At 38.5% G+C, this 22,045-nt stretch overlaps 1 protein-coding gene across 10 annotated transcripts in view; it reads left to right on the top strand.

The window, feature by feature from the left end:
- The window catches only part of CTNND2 (catenin delta 2), a 1,014,682-nt gene that overhangs the window by 799,863 nt on the left and 192,774 nt on the right, over window positions 1-22,045 (top strand). For all 10 annotated transcript variants that reach the window (XM_021076841.2, XM_085001648.1, XM_085001647.1 and 7 more), the window contains one exon: window positions 17,832-18,015. In XM_021076841.2, coding sequence (XP_020932500.1) covers window positions 17,832-18,015 — 184 coding nt within the window. The remainder of the gene's footprint in view (window positions 1-17,831; window positions 18,016-22,045) is intronic.

Raw genomic sequence — 22,045 nt, 5'->3', positions numbered from 1 at the left:
AAAAAAATTTTTTTTATTCAAGTATAGTTGCTGTGCAGTATTATATATATTACATGTGTACAGTGTCCTGATTCACAATTTTTTTTTTGTCTTTTTTTTTGTTGTTGTTGTTGTTGCTATTTCTTGGGCCGCTCCCGCGGCATATGGAGGTTCCCAGGCTAGGGGTTGAATCGGAGCTGTAGCCACCGGCCTACGCCAGAGCCACAGCAACGCGGGATACGAGCCGCGTCTGCAACCTACACCACAGCTCACGGCAACGCCAGATCCTTAACCCACTGAGCAAGGCCAAGGATCGAACCCGCAACCTCATGGTTCCTAGTCGGATTCATTAACCACTGCGCCACGACGGGAACTCCCTGATTCACAATTTTTAAAAGTTATTCTCCATTTCTAGTTATTATAAAATATTAGCTATATTCTCCATGTTGTACGGTATCTACTTGCAGCTTGTTTAATATCTGCTAGTTTGTACCTCTTACTTTTCTACCCCTGTATTCCCTGTATTGCCCCTCCCCTTCTCCCTCTCCCCACTGGTAACCCCTAGTTTGTTTGCTATATCAAGGGTGGGCTTTAAAATTGTCCCATTGTAGATGAGTGTCCCCAGTTGTCCCCTGTCCGAGGATTCTTACCTAAGGATGCTCCCACAGAGGGAATGAGGAAGGAAGATGTGCTACTGGCATTATTTAAAAAAAAATCTCCAAGGTGATACCCATCCCTATCTTTGTGTCTTTGTGTCCCCATCTTTGTAATTTCCTATTTGTCTCCTTACTCTTTGCCCGGAAAGTTTGGAATGGCAGCCTGGAGCCCCACCAAGAAGTGTGTGGGCTGCGTAACTTCTGGGCGATAGTGTTAATATAGCTGCAAACAGCTTAACAGGCTTCTCATCCACTCAGATCAAGTCATGACTTTATGGTCAATGGATGCCCTGAACATTCAGGTAGTTGCCTGGTGCTGTGTTTATTAAAGATGAAATTAGCTATCTACTCATTTTCAATAATGTACATGGTTTGTCAGCTGTCAGCTCTTTCAAAGACCACTAGGAAAACCTGTTGATCAAGCAAAACTAAGTTTATTATATGTACTGTGGTAAAGGAGAACATGACCTTGCAAGAGTCAAAAGGTATTGATAAGGTCTTAGGTCCTTGGCTGGGTGACTTTAAGGTGGAAGACAATTGGGATTGGGCAGAATTTGTAACGTAATAACTTTGAACTGGTAGTATGGTTAGGCAAGGGTCTTCAAACAAGTTTTGATGAGCAAACTATTACTTTTGGTAAACAAACTGATGAGTTTAAAGTATGAACTTAAAGAGGCAAATGATTCCTGGAGCTAGCAGTTAGATTAGTCTGTTCCAGTATCATTTAACTGAGGACCAGAGACTATGGTGGCTCACCTCTCACACCTGTGTTTTTTTCAGTCATTATGTAAGGGGAGTGTTTGTCTTTGAATCTCTCTCCCTGCATGTGCGTGCGCACGCGCGCACACACACACACACACACACACACACACACACACAGTTTTTCTCTCCCCTCCCCACCAACTCCTCTTTCCTCTCATTATGAAAGGCTTAAATTTAAGCTACTTTATTTAATACATGTAATTTGCAGGCACAAAACCACCGAGCAACACAACCAAATTATAAGAAATTATTTTTATTAGCACAGATAAGATTATAACAATTGTCAGAAAAAGAACATACTCTTTAATTGCAGTCACTTTTGGAAAAAGAGGCCTAGGGCCAGCTTCCAAAGGTTATAAAACTCACTCTGGTGCTTTGGCGACCTTTTGTTTTCAAGGTACTGGAATATTCAAGGTCACTGAGGAAGGCTTTAGTTTCCAGCAAGCACATTTTATGTTCCTAACTTGATCTTTTGGGAATTGTGAAATATAGAATTCTATGGTTCATTTACAAAACGCTGTGATCAAACATGAACCCATGACTTTCACAGATGGTTACTATCAGACATTGACATCTGTAAGGGAGGAAATTTTTTCCTGTGCCCATCTTAGGTTTCCAGCTGAGGTCCTGTAATTTAGAAAGGTAAGAGAAAAACAGAAAGTTTATTAACAGGTGCATGGCACATCCACATGGGGGCGCCAGTGAGTAACCCAGAGAGGTGAATAGAAGTTGGGTTTATATACCATCCTAAGCTAAACAAAAGAAAGAGGGTGTGGACTTCTAGGAGAGGGAGACAAGTTCTGGGAAGGTGACCAGGAAATGTGTGGTAAAAAGGGGTTGCAGGTTAAGGTTTGTTATGCAGATTTAAGTCAGCACCTTTTTCATTGATAAGAGTTAAGAATCTTCCTCTTCCTGGTATGAAAGAGAAACTTCTTGACAGGTGGAAATTTCCTTTATTAATATAAATCCCTTTATAAAAGAACTTGTGCTGATTTGAGAGCTTTTCCTGCCTCTGTTGGTGCTCATTGTCCTTTAGCTCAAAATTATGCATATACTGGATTTCCCTGGTGGCCTAGTGTTTAATGATCCAGCATTATCACTGTAGCAGCTTGGGTCACTGCTGTGGCACAGGTTTAGTCCCTGGCCTGGGAACTTCCTCCTGCCAGAAAGAAAGAAAGAAGGAAGGAAGGAAGGATGGAAGGAAGAAAGAAAGTAAGATAGATTATACATATACCAAAGAGGAATATTTCAGAGTGGCATATTCTGGTACCCTTCACATCCAAACTTTTCAACTACAATTTAATTTTTATTTATTTGTTTGTTTATTTATTTATGTTGTATTTTTGCCATTTCTAGGGCCGCTCCAGAGGCATATGGAGGTTCCCAGGCTAGGGGTCGAATTGGAGCCGTAGCCGCCGACCTACGCCAGAGCCACAGCTACACGACCTACACCACAGCTCACGGCAATGCAGGATCCTTAATCCACTGAGCAAGGCCAGGGATTGAACCTGCAACCTCATGGTTCCTAGTCAGATTCGTTAACCACTGAGCCACGACGGGAACTCCTACAATTTAATTTTTAAAAAGTACCATGGAAGGAGCTTCTCCATTCTTAAACAGGAGCTACATCACCTTGTTCCAATTGGAGAAGGACCTCATTTCCCGTGACTAGAGTCTGATCTGTAAGATTCTAAAGAAATTATCGTAAACATTTGATAGAAAGATTCTAAAGAAATTAGTGTTGACCAAAAATTAATCAGGTGATCTAAGAAAGAAAGGGAAAATTTTGTTTGAGCCAAATTTGAGAATTATAACCCAGGAAGAGCATCTCAGAAACTCTGAGAACAGTTCCACCCATTAGGAGTCAAGGCATAGTTAGTTGTATATAAGTTTTTTGAGATGGGGCTGTACGTCATATGAAGTATTATTGACAGTTTACATAATCCAGATCTAAGTACCAAGTGACCCCTCAGGAGTTCAAGAAGAAATGTTATCTTTAAGAAGCTGTCTCTTTGGTACTGGGAGAAAATTGCTATTCCTTTTTTTTTTGGAGGGGGGGAGGTATTTCCTCCAACTCGGAAGCTTTGGTCAATGCATAATACAGGTACGCAATGCACAGTTGGGGAGAGAGGAGGCCAAAGGGAAGAGAAGAATTTTTTTGCTTAAATTTTTTCTTGCCTTGCCATAAAATAGGAATTTTATTTCACACTAGGATCTGCAGACTCCAACGTAGAATGGAGACATACCTAAGTCTTGATTCTTTCCTCAAAAACAGTCATCATCTTTCATTTATAAAATTACTTAGTTTTAAATTAAATTAATTCAGTCTCTGAAACACCAGTGAAGATCATTTTTTCAACTGCTTGTTGAATTTGGAGCTCTTACTTATGCTAGTCTATACCAGCTTGATCTAAACATTTAATGTATCTGCTGGTGCCAAAATGTAAACATCGGAGTGTTGCTGGGATCGCTTTTGGCTTTGGAACAAGACAACGCCACAACATTGATGGCTGTATCTTGTTAAGAAAGTTGTGTTCGAATTTTCAGAAATTAAAACGACTTATAGGGACCCAGGTCAAGTTAATCAGCTTAAACCAGAGTGTGCCTCGTGTGTAATAGCAAAGATTTGATTTACTTTCTAGTATAAAGAACAATTCACTTTTCATCCATTCGAAAGTTAACCAAATTCTATACATATCTTAAAAATGAGCGAGAATAATTCTGCTTGTTTCTCTGCATTTATGTGTATTTGATTATTTTAGAAAGAATTCTGTATTTGGACCAGAAGCCACAGGTGGCCATAATAAATAGGGTGACGTTTTCCAGTTATCAACCATGACAGTCCAGCTCTGCTTGCACACCGCACACGTTTACACCCTGCAACCCCTTCACCCGGTCACTGTCTCTGTGAGACTCTCAACTTGGATTCAGTGAGTCTAATTCTTAAACGATTAACCTGCACCCAAGCCCCAAGATCACAGCAGTTTCCTGCCCTGTGTGATTGAAGAGGAGAACTCAGAGGTTATTTATTCTGGTCAACCAACTCCTGGGACCCCAAAACGAAAACATGAGGAGCTTTGGCCTAAAGGAACTACCCATTTTTAAATTTTTAAACTTATTTTTAATGGTCTTAAGTTAGATTTATTATAAATTGAGTAGTGGGATCACTTTTTTGGTAAAGAATTAATTGGAGTTCCCAGGTGGCTCGGTGGTAACAAATCCAACTCTAGTATCCATGAGGATGCAGGTTTGATCCCTGGCATCACTCAGTGGGTTAAGGATCTGGTGTTTCCATGAGCTGTGGTGCAGGTTGCAGACATGGCTCAGATCTTGTGTGACTGTGGTGGTGTAGGCTGGCAGCTGCAGCTCCAGTTCCAGTTCTACCCCTAACCCAGGCACTTCTACATTCCCCAGGTACAGCCCTAAAAAGACAGAAAAAAAAAAAAAAAAGAGTCACTCTTTAGGGAAGGTTTACAAGGTAAGACAAAAGTTCAAATAGAACTTATTTCTCCACATATATCCTAAAATACTTATATACCATCGATAAAATCCATTAAGGCTCTGTCACTATATCCATCATCTGACTCAAATTTTCTGAAACAATAATATAATAATACAATTATCTTTAAAATTTCCTGTGATGCAAGATACTAAGTATTAAAGTTTCTTTTTTCTTCACTCTTATAACCATCTTTATAACATGTCTTTTTAAACACGTCCCTGCCAGGCACTGCAGAATGGTTATCACATCCATTTTATGAAATAACACTCTCCTCAACGTGGCATTTACATAATACACTTTTAAGAATAATTTCTATTTTTTTAATTGAGATATAATTGACTTAACACTGTGTGAGATTCAGATGTACAATGTGTTGATTTAATACATTCGTATATTGCAATGTGATTACCACTGTAGTGTTAGTTAGTGTCTCTATCATGGCACGTAATAATCATCTTTTTTTGTGGTAAGGACAATTAAGATCTAGTCTCTTAGCAGCTTTGAAGTTCCTAATTCAATAACATTGGCTGTAATTACTTGGCTGTGCAGTAGATTCTACTTTACCACTCATTGCAAGTTTGTACCCTTAAATAGCATTTCCCTGCACCTCCAGTCCCTGGCACCTACCATTCCATTCTTTGATTTTATGAATTTGGCATTTTTAGATTCCACATGAGTGATATCATATAGTATTTGCCTTTCTGTGTCTGATCTCACTTAGTATAACACCCTCAGGGTCCATCAGTGTTGTCCAAATGACAGGATTTCCTTCTTGCTCGTGACCAAGTAATATTCCACTGTATATATGTACGACATCTTCCTTATCAGTTCATCTGCTGAGGGAAATTTAGGTTGTTTCCATATTTTGGCTGTTGTGAAGAATGCCACAGTGAACAGGCAAGTGCAAGTATCTTTTCTATGTCTTGTTTTCATTTCCTTTGGAAATATGACCAGGGGTGGGACTGCTGGATCATATGTTAGTTCTATTTTTAAATTTTTGAGGAATCTCCATACTGTTTACTATAGTGGCTGCAGCAACTTACTTTCCTACCAACAGTGCACAAAGGTTTTCTTTGCTCCACACTCTCAGCAACACCTTTTATCTTTTCTTGATGACAGCCATTCTAGCCGGCATGAGGCAATTTATTATGATTTTGATTTACATTCCCCTGATGATGAGTGATGCTAAGCATCTTTTTATGTACCTGTTGAACATTTGGGTATCCTCTTTGGAAAGATGGCTACTCAATTTCTCTATTTTTTTCTTTTTATGGCCACATCTGCACCATATGGAAATTCCCAGTCTAGAGGTGGAATTGGAGCCACAGCTGCCAGCTTACAGCACAGCCACAGCAACACAAGATCCAAGCCATATCTGCAACGTACACCACAGCTTGTGGCAATTCCAGATCCTCAACCCACTGAGCAAGGCCAGGGATCAAACCCACATCCTCATGGATAAAACTATGTCGGGTTCTCAACAGGAATTCTTCAGTCCCTCTATTTTTAAATCTCATTGTTTATTCATCTTTTTGTTATTGTGTTGTATGATTTCTTTATGTGTTTTGGATGCCAACTCTTTATCCAGTTTATGGTTTGAAGTTATCTTCCACCATTTCATAGGCTGCCTTGTCATCTTATTATTGTTTTTGTTGTACAGAAGCTTTTTAGTTTAATGTAGTCCCATTTGTTGACTTTTTGCTTTGAACTATCCATTATTATAGCCACAGTTTGATAAACTTTAGGATCAAATCAAGATCAGTGCTTTTATTTTGAAAAGCATTAAATGAGCATGATGTGTGAATCTTTTTGAGGCTACCATCAATACCATCTGGAAGGAGTCACAAGACAATCCTAATTCAACAGTCTCGCCTTAAAGGTCATGACTTCTCAGGGACAAGTTGAGAATGTTTATGTGATGTGCACAGTGTGCACACACACACATGCACATATGCTGGTGCATGCACCTGCACACTTGCACCTGCAGACAGGTACGCTCATGCATATATGCACACATCGGTGCGCTCACATGTGTACATATTCATGCAACACATGCTCACACCCAAATACATACAGCACAAGTTCAGGATGTCATGGGCTTCCAGATTTTGGTCAGCCACCCTCTACTCACCCATGAATCAAGGTGTAAGTGGGTGAGAGGGAAAAGTTAGTAATGGCCACCCCCTAGCCTCCATCTCATCCCCACCCCCAACCAAGCCCAACCTTGACTTTTTGTAAGATAAACTTGTTTGCCTTCTTTTGTAAGATAAGTTTCTCTCTTCTTTCCCTTTCCCAGCTGCACACATTTTCACTCTCAGAATAAGATAAATGATAGACTAGTTTAAAATAAATCTTCGTATATACATTAAGTTCATTTTAATTAGTTAATTTAAAATAAGAAATTTAAGCATTCATTTAAAATGAATTCAACCCAGCTTTTCTTTGGTTTGAGCCTCACCTATGTTCAAGGATTGTGTTTTAGGTCTAAAAATTAAAAGCAAATGAAGAGGGCATAGGAAAGTATTACATAGCCACAGGCAATGTTTGATTTTACCATGATTTAAGACTTGCCATTATTAAAATACTTTTTTGGGGTCAACCTGAAATTCCTTTTTAAAAATATAGTCTTTATCTCTTTTAGGAAGAGAAACCCACAATTACTCTCTATTAAAACAAAGTAAAGGATCCAATGAAAGTGATTAAGATTTTATTAAAGAAATTTTAATAAACCAATTACTGCTCATGAATATGGATAATCTCAGGGGGGAAAAAGCTATCCTGTGCCTGAAATAAAAATAAACTATATTTTAAATATAGTTAGTATACATAATTAGTTATTTAAATGTCTTCTCAACTCAACCTACTGTCAAAATTATGTTTGAAACAGCAATAATTTCATACTGATAAAGGAAAGCTATTGAATACATATAATTAGAGGAAAGATGCTATAAAATAATTTTATTACAGATTACAATCTGAAAGAAATTAGCATGTTTTCATCAGGTAAATTAAAATGTTCTAGTGACCATCAACCACAATACTAAAACATTTTTAAGTTACTTTCAGATAAAAATAATTGGGGTAGCTTGTTATGGAAGCTGAATACCACTGTGAATTCAATTTACTCCACAATTTTTCTATGAATTGAAAGTTTAGTATTACCTTGGCTTATTTAGAATTATCGGGGAATTAATATAAGAAAATTACCCAAATGTTACACTAGAAATGAGCTTCCTAATGCTAAACTGAGTAATGTTTTTTAGTGATAACCTTTTTCTCTACTTGCTAAAAGCAACATTTCTTTAGGGTCAAGGGTTGTATCCCCATGTAAATAATATTTTTGTATTTTCATCGAGATGTGTTTTTTGTTTGTTTTCATTTTTGGCTACACCCTGACATGCGGAGTTCCTGGGCCAGGGATCAAATCCAAGCCGCATTTGCAACCCACACCACAGCTACAGCAACATGAGATCCTTTAACCCACTGTACTGGGCCGGGCATTTGTGAGTGCTGTTGCTTTAGAGACTCCACCTGTCCTGTTGCACCACAGTGGGAACTCTGGAATTTGTTATTTTTAACATTACTTCTTGCATCTTTTGTTTTATTCTTTTGGATCATTCCTTCATTTTGTTAGCAGTATAATACTTTAAAAATGTTCACTGTTTGGAGCACACATCGACCTATAAGGGTCATGTCATCCCGTTATTAATTCTTGTATTTATTCAGCATCTATTAGGTGACCACCTAATATGTGTCAGAGCCTAGTCTGTGTACTGTATGTGTTCTGTATTCTGTAAACACTTAGGGTCCTTGCTTTCATTTCTTGGCTGGGACTTTGTTGTGGAGAAGGGCAGTGGGCAAATGACAGAAAACCAAGTAAAGAAAAAGCATTCAGGCAGGCAGGTAGGGGAAGGAGATAAATAGATGAGGGGAATTAAGAGATACAAACTTGCATTACAAAATAAATGAGTCACAGGTATGAAGTATACAGGTGGGGAATATAGTCCATGATTATATAATATCTTTGTATGGTGACAGTGGCAGATGACAAGTAGACTTAAAATGATCATTTTGAAATGTAGAGAAGAAGGAGAATTCCCAAAGACATTCTATGATGCCACCATCACCCTAATTCCAAAACCAGACAAAGAAACCACCATTAAAGAAAACTATAGGCCAATATCTTTGATGAATATAGACACAAAAAAAATCTCAACAAAGATTTAACCAACTGAATCCAACAACATATAAAAAAGATCGTACACTACAACCAGGTGGTATTCATCCCAGGAGCACAAGGATTGTTCAACATGCACAAATCAATCAACGTCATATACCACATTAACAAAAGTCAAAAACCACATGATCATCTCAATAGATGCAGAGAAAGCATTTGACAAAGGCCAACATCCATTCATGATCAAAACTCTTACCAAAATGGGTGTAGAGGGAACATATCTTAATATAATCAAAGCCATTTATGATAAACCCATAGCAAATATAATACTCAGTGGAGAAAAGCTGTGAAAGCCTTCCCACTAAAATCTGGAACAAGACAAGGATGCCCACTCTCACCACCATTATTCAACATAGTACTGGAAGTCCTAGCCACAGCAATCAGACAAACAAAAGAAATAAAAGGCATCCAAATAGGAAGAGAAGAGGTAAAACTGTCACTGTGTGCAGATGACATGACACTATACATAGAAAACCCGCAACCCCAAAACTACTTGAACAGAGCAACACGTTCAGCAGAGTAGCAGGATATAAGATTAACATTAAGAAGTCAGTTGCATTTCTGTATACTAACAATGAACTATTGGAAAAGGAATACAAAAATACAACACCTTTTAAAATTGCACCCCCAAAAATCAAATACCTGGGAATACACCTGACCAAGGAGGTAAAGAACTTACATGCTGAGAAGTATAAAACATTTATCAAGGAAATTCAAGAAGCTGTAAAGACATGGAAAGATACTCCATGCTCCTGGGTTGGGAAAATTAATATTGTAAAAATGGCCATACTACCCAAAGCAATCTCCAGATTCAATGCAATCCCTATCAAATTGCCCATGACATTTTTCACAGACCTAGAACAAACAATCCAAAAATGTATATGGAACCACAGAAGACCCAGAATTGCCAAAGCAATCCTGAGGAACCAAAACCCAGCAGGAGGCATCACTCTCCCAGACTTCAGGCACTATTACAAAGCCACAATCATCAAGACAGTGTTGTACTGATACCAAAACAGACAGACAGACCAGAATAGAGAACAGAATAGAGAACCCAGAAATCAACCCAGACACCTATGGTCAATTAATCTTTGAAAAGGAGGCAAGAATATAAAATGGGAAAAAGACAGTCTTTTCATCAAGTGTTACTGGGAAACTGGGACAGCTGCATGCAAATCAATGAAACTAGAACACACCCTACAGCATGCATGAAAATAAACTCAAAATGGCTGAAAGACTTAAATATAAGATAAGACACCCCCAAACTCCTAGAAGAGAACATAGGCAAAACATTCTCTGACATCAATCTCATGAATATTTTCTCAGGTCAGTCTCCCAAATCAACAGAAATGAAAGCAAAAATAAACCAATGGGACCTAACCTAATCAAACTGACAAGCTTTTGCACAGCACAGGAAACCAAAAAGAAAACAAAAAGATAACTTAGAGAATGGGAGAAAAGAGTTTCAAATGATGCGACTGACAAGGACTCAATCTGTAGAATATACAAGCAGCTTATACAACTCAACAGCAAAAAAGCCAACAACCCAATGGAAAGCTGGGCAAAGGACCTGAATAGACATTTCTCCAAGGAAGATATACAGGTGGCCAACAAGCACTTGAAACAATGCTCAACATCGTTGATTATTAGAGAAATGCAAATCAAAACTACCATGAGATAGAATGGCCAGTCAGAATGGCCACCATTAAGAAATTCACAAATAGCAAATGCTGGAGGGGGTGTGGAGAAAAGGGACCCCTCCTGCACTGTTGGTGGGAATGTAAGCTGGCACAACCACTGTGGAGAACAGTATGGAGGTACTTTAGAAATCTATACACAACTATCATATAACCCAGCAATTTCACTCTTGGGCATATATCCATACAAAAGTTTCCTTGGAAAAGACACATGCACCTGCATGTTCATTGCAGCACTATTCACAGTAGCCAAGACATGGAAACAACCCAAATGTCCATCAGCAGATTATTGGATTAAGAAGATGTGGTATATGTACACAATGGAATACTACTCAGCCGTAAAAACTAATGACATAATGCCATTTGCAGCAACATGGATGGAACTAGGGACTCTCATACTGAGTGAAATAAGTCAGAAAGAGAAAGACAAATACTATATGGTATCATTTATATCTGAAATCTAATATAAGGCACAAATGAACCTTTCCACAGAAAAGGAAATCATGCACTTGGAGAATAGACTTGTGGTTGCCAAGGGGGAGGGGGTGGGAGTGGAATGGATTGGGAGCTTGGGGTTAATAGATGCAGACTATTGCCTTTGGAATGGATTAGCAATGAGATCCTGCTGTGTAGCACTGAGAACTATGTCTAGCCACTCATGATGGAGCAGGATAATGTGAGAAAAAGGAATGTTTACATGTATGTGTAACTGGGTCACCATGCTGTACAGTAGAAAAAAAATTATATTGCGGAAATAACTATGAAAAAATTTTTAAAAATAAAGAGAAAAAGATTTCCCTGATGAATTTAAAAAAAAAAAAAGGAAATATCAAATCACTATACTGTCAACCAGGAACTAATATAGTGTTGTAAGTCAATTATACTTTAAAAACAAACAAAATCCTTGAAAAAAGAGATCAGATTTGTGGCGGCTACTAGAGATGGGATTTGAGGAGGGGTAGTTGGATGAAGGTGTCAAAAGGTACAAAAGTCCAATTATCAGATAAATAAGTATTAGGGATGTAACATACGCAATAAATCTGATTAACACAGCTCTACTTTATATATGAAAGTTGTGAGAAGAGTCAATCCTATGAGTTCTCATCACAAGGAAATAATTATTTTTCTATTTTGTTAATGTTGTATCTATATGAGATGATGGATATTCACTAAACATTGTAGTTATCCTTTCATGATGTCCACAAGTCAACTCATTATGCTGTATACTTTAAATACATAGAGTGCTGCATGTCAACTATAGTTCAGTAAAATGGGTGATGGGGAGAAAAAGCATGAGGCATATGAGTTGGTGATGAGGTCTCTGATGAAAATTAAAACAGGAAATCTGTAGCATGAGTCTGGAAAAGTAGTTTAGACTGATCCAAAACTGCTCTCTTGAGTTTAGTGCATTCAAGGGACATGTGAGCAGAAAGAAGGATTAGCCTTGGAAAGATCTGGAAAAGAATGTTTCAGGCTGAGAGAGCAGTTCAGTCCAAGATGTGAGTTACAAATGAGCTTGTTGATCAAGGAGAAGAAATAAGGCGACGATGGTGAAAGCAGTGTAGTTAAGTTGCAGTGATGGGAGCCATGAGGGCAGGGACTTCTTGTTTTGTTCGCTAATGTATCCACTATATGAAACAGATCCTGGCACATAGTAGGTCCTTAATATGTGTGGATTGAGTGAATGATTGAACCAAAGAATCTAATTCAAGATGAATTTAGAGAATGAAGGAAAGGCTTGATCATGAAATTGCAATCAGAGGCTTAGTTTTATTTTAAGGGTATGTTTATTTGAAAGGGTATGTTGTAGACTGAGCATTGGCCCCTTTGAAGAGGTCCACAGTCCTAATTCTCAGAGCCTGTGAATGTTATCTTACATAGTAAAAGGGACTTTGCAGATGGGATTAAATTAAAGATCTTGAAATGGGGAGATTATCCTGGATCATCAAGGCACGTTTAATGTTATCACAAGTGTCCTTATAGCAGGGAGGGAGGAGTCAGAGAAGATGCTGTGATAATGGATGCTGAGGCTGGCCGTCATGCAGACCTCAAGCCATGAAAAGTGGGCAGCCTTCAGAAGCTTAAAAAGATAAGGAAATTATCCCCTAAAGCTTCCAGAAGGAGCACTGCCTGCTGATCCATTTGAGGTTTCAGAACTGTAAGATCATAAATGTGCCTTGTTTTAAGCACTACATTTGTATTAACTTGTTACAGCAGCAACTGGAAACTAATACAAGATTATTCCAAACTAAAGAAAATGGCCAGTTAATAAGTTACAAACATGAAGAAGGATATGTTTTTAAAAGTGCACTATCGTTTGTCACCTAAATTACAATGCATTTTAAATTTAGTTATAAGGTTTAGCTGGATTCCCCTTACTGTATCTTCTGTAATCTCACAGCAGACTTTGTTTTTTCCTTTTTTTTTTTTTTTTTTTTTTTTGGTCTTTTTTTTTGCTATTTCTTGGGCCGCTCCCACGGCATATGGAGGTTCCCAGGCTAGGGGTCGAATTGGAGCTGTAGCCACTGGCCTACGCCAGAGCCACAGCAACGTGGGATCCGAGCCGCGTCTGCAACCTCTGCAACCTACACCACAGCTCACGGCAACACCGGATCGTTAACCCACTGAGCAAGGGCAGGGACCAAACCCGCAACCTCAAGGTTCCTAGTCGGATTTGTTAACCACTGCGCCACGATGGGAACTCCTGTTTTTTCCTTTTTTAAAGTTTTATTGAAGTGTAGTTGATTTACAATGTGATAATTTCTACTGTAAAAGAGTGATTCAGTTATAGACACATCCATTCTTTTTCAGACTCTTTTCCCATATCGATTATCACGGAATATTAGGTGGGGTTTCCTGTGCTATACAGACTTTAGAAGAGGATGGAGGAGTTATAGGGAGGAAAAAAACAAGTGAGTCTAAGAATGAGAGGCATGAATAGGGGAAAAAGTGTTATAAAGGGAAAAAATGCATTTGGTAGACAGAGGGAAGGGAAAGGAAAGAACATTAACTACTGTTGCTGCGTAACAATATACGCACCCCCCCCCCCGCCCCAGTTTAACAGCTTAAAACAACAAGTGTTTATCCCATAGGGTGTCTGAGTGGCAGGAATCCAGGAGTGGCAGGTTTGCATGGTTCTGGCTTAGGGTCCCACACGGATGAGGCTGCATCATCTGGAGGCTTAACTGGGGCTGGAACCTCTACTTCCAAGATGCTCCTGAACGTGGCTGTTGGTGGGCATCTCAGTTCTCCTCCACATGGGACTCTTTATGGTACTGCCTGAGGGTCCTCAAAGCATGACAGCAGGCTCCCCGCTCAAACAAGCAATCCAAGGCAGAGCTGAGAGGAAGCCATTGTACCTTTTCTAGGACCTAGTCTCAGAAGCCTTCCGTCACCTCCTCCATGTTCTGTGGGTCAGAAGCAAGGCAGTAGGTCCCAGCCTCACTGCTGGGGAAGAAGGAGCAGGGTCCTCCATGGGAAGGAAATGTCAGAAGACAGAGAGGAAGGAGCGAAGAGAAATTTGAGCAAAACATCTGATTCTCATTCATTCATAGAGAATGCCTAGCTATGTCCACTTTTCTCTGTTAATCTCTCTCCCTTCATCAGGAACTAATGGTTATGTGTGCATGAGTGGTGGGGGCATTTATGTGTGAGTGTGTGGTGGGGGCACGTGTGTGTATGAGTGTGAGTGTGTGTAGATGTATGTGGATGAGTGTGTGTATGTGTGGATGTGTGTGTGCATGTACATGCATGTATATGTGCATATACGTGTGAATGTCTGCCTGTGTATGTGTATGACTGTGCGTGAAAGTACAGGTGTGAGTATATGTGTGTCAGGCATGACAGATGTAGAATTCCCAGCTGTTTCCCGCTTTGACTCCTGCCAGACAGAACCACCCTTTATCTCAGTGTCCCCAGAGACTGCTGATTCCACACTTCAGCTGGTCTCTTGTCCAGGTAATCTCACCAAAACTCCAAAGCTTGGAAAGTCCCCTGTAACTAACTGGTTTGCTGAATTCGCCCAAAAGAAATTCAGCCACCTTACATCTCCTTTCCCAAGCCCTCATCCAAGCAGAGGCTGTCCTTGGCCAGAGGTCCGCTGTGGTTCCCAGAAGTGCAGGCAGCACGTGTAGGTTGCAGATACAAACTAGGATGGAAAGTCCAGAAGTTTGGGTCCAGCACTGTGATGCAGTCATCGGAACATGAAGCACAGGCGGAGCTGTTCTAGAAAGATGGATGGAGTGTGAAGAGGCACTTCCGTCCATGCCTGATTCGGAACTAGGTTGATTAATGAACTAAGGAGAAAAGGGAGAGAACAGCCCCATAAAGAATTACCTGAAATGCCATCTTCTTTTCCATTCTTTCACCTCTCATCAGATATTAGATTAGGTCTTTACCTTTTATTTGATTTTTTCTGCTTTCTTTTCCTACCTCTTTTCTGTTTGTTAGGAAACACTAAAAATTGCTTTATTATCATAGAATGCCTTAAGATTCTTTTAAATTCATTGTGTGTAAAAATGCAAAAGTCTTTTACTGTTTAGTCTTTAAAGGAAATGTATTTTATAGCAAAATATGCCACCCATATTTTAAAACACTTATAAGCCTCAATTTTCATGTATTGATGTTTTTAAATAAGGATTTAGGAATGAAAAAAAACTCATATTTTGGGTCTGTACATGTGTGTTGTATACTTGGAAAAACAGAATAACCTGTAATGGGAAATAATCTGAAATGTATGTGTGTGTGTGTGTATGTAAATATCTGAATCACTTTGCTGTACACCTGAAACTAATACAATATTGTACATGAACTATACTTCAGTAGAAAAAGGAAACAGACACGAACCATTTTATGTGATATTTTTAAAAGCCATCCTTAGATACAGGGGTAGGTAGTAATTTCATTTGAATGTGCCTTTTTAAACTGAGAATTAATTATTTCACTAGAAAAAAGAATATCATTGTAAGACTATTAATGAATAGAAGTATTCATTTTGATTGTTTTGATTATCCAAAATTCAGTAAAATGTTTCTTAATGGGATGAATAAACAGCTTCATATATTATTTAAATAAAAATAAATGCATATAATAATATTCCTTGCATTTCACATCTGTCCAAGTGAGAATATATTTTGGGCAACATCTGTATATCAATGAGCATTTTATATCTACTTAATTTAGGACACTAATGACTATGAGAACATGCTCACAGATGTGTATAGAAAATGGCCCAGGTGCTAATATGTAAGTGAGCAAATTTTTCCTGTAAAAGGCCAGATAGTGAATTGTTTAGGCTTCCTGGCCCATACCATCTCTGTCACAGAATCTCAGTTGTCTCCTGTCCGCCATCAACACGATGCATGGGAACAGGGAGGGCTGTATTCCAATAAAACTTTACTTACAAAAATAGGTAAGCAGGATTTGCCCTTAGTCCAACCCCCCTGCCAACTCTGTACCAAACGATTAATTTATTCATTCTCAGAGCCAAAAATGTTTTGTTTCCTTTACATTTACTTAAATAAAATTCCCAACAAGTGTTATTTTGAAAGGCTGGTGGAAAAGTTTGTCTCTAAAGTCACATTTTAATAGAACTGATTTAAAACTGTCACTTCAGTTATTAACAATCAAATATTATCGACTTTCAGATTAGTGTTAATGGCTTTGGATAGTTCAGCATGTACAACGCAAGAAACTCATAAAACAAATCTCAGAAATAATTGAGCTCTGCTTATTCATAACATGATAAATGAAACACAATCTCGTTTTAAAATGTATTGAATGTTTATCAAATAAGTAAACTGGAGGTTATCTTTCTAAAGACGACTATGATATTTTATTCCCAGTATCTGCAATGATGATGTGTCATGGGGGAAATAGCGTCTTTCATAGAAAAAAAGAATATTCTTGGTCATTGTTTTTTGCCTTTATGTGTTCTATTTTGAACAACAGAAAAATAATTATTTTAAAAGCTTTTTTAAATGATTTTATAACATGTCTGGAAGGCCTTTTCTGAAGTTAATCCCATTTTGAAGTCTTTATCCATTGTAGACATCCCCTTCACTTTCTACGGCTCTTTGCTGTTCTCTAAAGAGGGGTGGTCTATAAGTCCTCCTTGATCATTGCTTTCAGAATTGTCCCAAGTGACAAGAAATTTAAATTTCTTGTTGAGCCCATTATTATCAGACCTAATACTGGATTCTTGTAAGGTCCTGCACAGTGATGGCTGGTTCTATAGGGAAACTAAGTGAATAAAATGGACCACAGGTGCATAGTGAGGTCTCAGTTAAAACAAAGATGTCTTCCTGGTCCATTTCAGATGTCTTACTGGTCCATTTCAGATAACTTTCACAGCTCTTTGGTCTCCTTACCATTTGGGCACTTGGATCCACTGTACTAATTGTGACTGGAAGCCTGTTTGGTATTCTTGATTCCATCAGAGCTCTCAACCTCAGTCAGTCTCCACGATTGAACAAAGATAATCATGTGACAGTACCTCTGCCTACGGGATAGATTTTCACAGCACCTTTTAAAAAAATTATATTGACGTATAGTTGGTTTACAATGTTGTGTTAATTTCTGCTATATAGCAAAATAATTCAGCTATACATACATACATATATATTCGTTTTTATATTCTTTTCCATTATGGTTAATCACAAGATGTTGAGTATAGTTCCCTGTGCTGTACGTAGGACCTTGTTATTTATCCATTTGATATATACTAGTTTGCATCCCCAAACTAACCCCAAACTCCCACTCCAGCCCTCCTCCACTCCCTTCCCCCTTGGCAACCTCAAGTCTGTTCTCTATGTCTGTGAGTCTCATAGCTCATTTTTAATGGGTTCACACCGATGTTCTATAATGAAGGACGTGCTCTAAAGACGTGCTTGTACTGTTTTAGTCCTTCCTGCCCATGCTGTTAACTTGACTAGGGAAACTGGTTTTGAGCGGAGAAAAAGCAGTAACCACTCAAAGCTCTGTTTGTGTATATCTTGCAGGAGTACTTTGGAACCTCTCATCTTGCGATGCACTCAAAATGCCAATCATCCAGGACACCCTAGCAGTGCTGACCAACGCGGTAATCATCCCACACTCAGGCTGGGATAATTCGCCTCTTCAGGATGATCGGAAGATACAGCTGCATTCTTCACAGGTGCTGCGAAATGCCACTGGATGCCTCAGGTGAGTCCTGCATTTTCTCTGCCTCCCTCTGTCCTCAGACGCTTTCTGTTTCTGTAACTTTAATTGCTGTTTTGCTAAGAATCAGAGTGTTCTGGAAAGATGGATATCGATACGGCATTTCTAACAAGGTAGCAGAGAGGTGCGTCATCCACTGCCCTGTGCCTACACTGATATCTGACTTATTTAACATATTTTGTTGGGTTCTTGGGTCTGGGGCAAAAAAAACAATCATTTTTATTACCCATGCCTGAGGCATAATGAAGTTCCCTGGCCGAGGATCAAACCCATGCTATAGCAGTGACCTAAGCCACTGTAGCGACAATGCTGGATCTTGGGGCCCACTTCGCCCCAAGAGAATTCCCTCTAAAATAATCATTTTTATTCCAACCAAAAATAGTTTTTTTGATTGAACACAGAAGTTAACAGTAATTTCCCTTGTGATGATATATCATGCATATAGAAAACCCAGCAGACCAATTAGTTGGAAGAGAGTCTATGACAAACACATAGGGATCTAGTTAACTGTCTCCAGTACCTATTTTTATTTTTTATTTTTGAAAAATTTTCTGTGTGACTGCAAGAACCTATAATTCTTAAAAATAGCTCTTTAATAAGGCCTATGGTGTGAAATGTCTTTTTTAAATAATAAAAGTAGCAAATGTGTTGCAATTATCTCCCAATGCATTTTTACAAAACCTATCACCCAGAAGTCTCTTGAGATGTTTTAGTTGTTTTGTTTGGTTTTTGTTCTTAGAAAAGAATGTAATAATCAAGGTATACTTCTTCCAAACTCTGGAGACTGTGTTCCCAAGGATGCTGTAGATTGTACCAAAGTTGGAAATTTCGCTGGGTTAAACTTGATGGGATGGAGGTGATTTAAAATACCTAGTCAGATAATTAGTATTTAAAAAGTACAGTGTGCAGGATGGCTTTAGCTGGGCTGTCTCAAAGATGCCATTTCTCTTACAGTTGATCAGTTTCTAGGTGTGGGAATCAGACTCTACTGAGAAAGAACAGAATCACCTTGGTGACATTAATAATAATTATCTCATGAATATTTATAACATTGCTCTCAGCCTCCGGTCTAGAGAGGGGTGTGTGTATTTGTGTGAATATGCATGCGTAAAGGGAGAAAAAGTGAGCTGGCCTCCATAAATACCAACATGCATTCATGGGCAGAAATAGGAAACCCTGTGACAATTTCACTTTTCCTCAAGGTCACAAAATAAAGCTCTTTTGACATGATTTCTCTGGATAAGCTCCGCCATAAGCCAAATTTACAGTTCTCTAAACCCCCTTTTGAGACATCCATTTTATAACCTCTTAAATTCTATTATCCTTCAGAAACCTCCTGCCCCACCAGAAGAAATATAATTCCTCCAAAGCTAAAACCATAGACACTTCTGACCCTTTCTACCTGATTTTTCTGTTTTGATTAGATGCAGGTACAAGTGGTTTTCCTTTCTTCACTTCTTTGATTTGTAGAGAGTGTCATCTTCCCTAATGAAGATCACGGAAGGAAGTGCCTCAGAATCAATTGTAGAAGTGTTGACTACAGTTGATTAGCAAAGATCTGTTTAGCTCCATCAGTTAAAATTCTCTCTGAATGATATAGTAACGTAATGATCCATTCATGATGTTTGACTTAAGGATGAAGGACACTGACATTATGAGCATTCAACTACATTTGATGAAAAGTCAGCTGAAGAAACTAGACCAGTGTAGGTTTAACAGTCCCGTTTGTAGTCATGGCTAAGTTCACACACACACACAGGCTTGACCTGTGCTGCTTCTACTGCTAGCCAGGATTGACCACAACATGAGAAGCAAAAAGGAGAGCTTCTGATTTAGAGTTTCTTGTAGCCTAGTTGACTTTTCTTAATCCAGATGGAATGAGGTTTAGAGTTTTCCCACTTCCCATGGTTTATCATGTGAGTAACAAAAACAATCTGCCAATATGTGGTGAATATTTCACTTCCCTCTCAATTCATTAAACTCCCACCTTTCTTACAGGAAAAAAATATATAATTTTTCTCTCTTATTTTGAATGCATTTATGAATCATTCTACATTAATGAACAGGTTGGATTAAGAGATGAAGAAAATAGCCCTGGAGAGGGGCTAAAGTGAATTTGACAAATAAAGACTCAGCTGATGAAAAGTTTCAAGAAATTTCTATTCTTACTGTCTACTTAGAACCAGTGTTGGAAACACACCGAAATAGTCATAAATGTGTATATCATGATGGAAGATTCTAGATTTTAGTAGACGAAGTTATTTACATTCTTGATTTTTTTTCAACAAAACCTAGATCTTATTTACATTAAAGAAATTACTTTGTATGTTGTTCCTGGCTTTCAGCAGTTTTGTCCACAAGCTTTGGTTAAGTGTGTGCTGTGTGCTTGGGAAGGACCAGGGAGGTAGAAGTAAACATGGCAGCTTCTTCTGCTTCAGAAACTCCTAATCTAGTGGAAGACAATGGCACCCATACAGTGAGTCCTGGGACTACATCGTAGTATAATATAAAGCCATTATATGAGGATTGCATAGAGGGAACAACTGGGGAGGGAGTGCCTTACTCAGCCAGTGTGGTCGCTAAAGGCTTCAAGAGCCAGGTGAGGTTGGGGCCAAGCAGAGAAAGGGCTTCACCAGTCAATGCATTGAGAGGTAGTCAAGGTCAAGGCAGGAAAGAGTAGCCCTTATGCTCTGACACAGACATGGAAGAACAAACACCAGGGTCTGCAGGCAGTCTGCAAGCCTAGGAGACTTCAGGAAATGCAGTTTGCTTCATTGCCCATTCCAAGTGATGAAGGGCCTTGAAAGCAAAGCTTAGGAGAATAGACTTGGGTCTGCGGTAAAACATTGACCAAAAGAACACAGAGATCAGCTCTGTCTGGAAGCAGTTTTACAAAACAGAGTAGAGGTGGGTGGGGAGTGGAGAGGGGACAGAAAGAGTGGAGCTGGGAAGCTGCCCTGCAGGCTTCATTTCTAAGCTATCTCCTGTAGATGATAGTAAATATCAATATTTCATTCCATTCGATTAAATTTAACCATCACTGATTTGTACCTATGAGATCTTCATAGCTGTTTCCATTTTAGTTCTGCTTTTATTTTAGAATTTTTTTTTTTTAGTTACAGAATTGTTATTCAAATGATAGTTTCAATATCTCATCAAATTGTTTAGAGAAGTTTTACAGCACAGACCATTATTTGTATGTCACTGGGGTTTAATAAATCAAATCCTAAGAAAAAAAAGGGTATCCAATGAACATAGCTATGCTAAATTATGGGTAATGCAGGAGACTCAGCAAAAGTCCTCCTGGAGCTGCAGAAATGATTTGAATATAGTCCTTAAAATGTAAATTAGTAACCACATCGTCTCAGTTTATAAATCACATATGGTCTTAGACCTTGGCAAGGAACATTTTTTTGTTTTTTCCTATCACAATATTTAGAAAGAATTTGGTGCTTCTTAAAGCAGAAAATAAATTCACAGCAATTGTTGTTCCAGTCATTTGTATGCAGTAAACATGTATTTTACATAAAAAGTGATAGAGTAAATTTGTACAGGAAGGCGATATAGCGAGTTTGTGTAACATTTGCATGCCTTGATCTGGTCCATTAATTTATAGCTTTAATCCTTTTTTCACTTTTAAAGGCATCTATTGTTTTCTTTCTAATTTTATAAGCAATACATGTTCATTACTGACTCCTGGAAATACATGAAAGCATAAAGTAATAATTAACGATCACCCATCATCTCCACACCCCCAGAGATGACAATCATTAGCATTTTGATACATTTCTTTGCAATGTCTGCATATCTTTTTACTCTTGAAAGTTACCTAAATTGTGTAAAAATGCTGCAGTTGCCTGTTATAAATCTTTTCCAAGTGTCACAACCACCGCCACCATATTCCATGAAATCAGGCTAAAACATAAGCATTTGATTTAGGACCTTGTTTATCTGGTAAAAGAAAACAATAAGTTGCATTTGGTCTACAAAGTGTGCCCCGTGTGTGTGTGTGTGT

The sequence above is a fragment of the Sus scrofa genome, chromosome 16 (genome assembly GCF_054392235.1).
Source record: "Sus scrofa isolate SSC_HxYL_T2T_F1_AM1 chromosome 16, Sscrofa_HxYL_maternal_Yorkshire_Landrace_v2.0, whole genome shotgun sequence".
Taxonomy (NCBI): domain Eukaryota; kingdom Metazoa; phylum Chordata; class Mammalia; order Artiodactyla; family Suidae; genus Sus; species Sus scrofa.
Note: the sequence above shows the minus strand (reverse complement) of the source record. Positions and strands in the feature narration are given on the sequence as shown.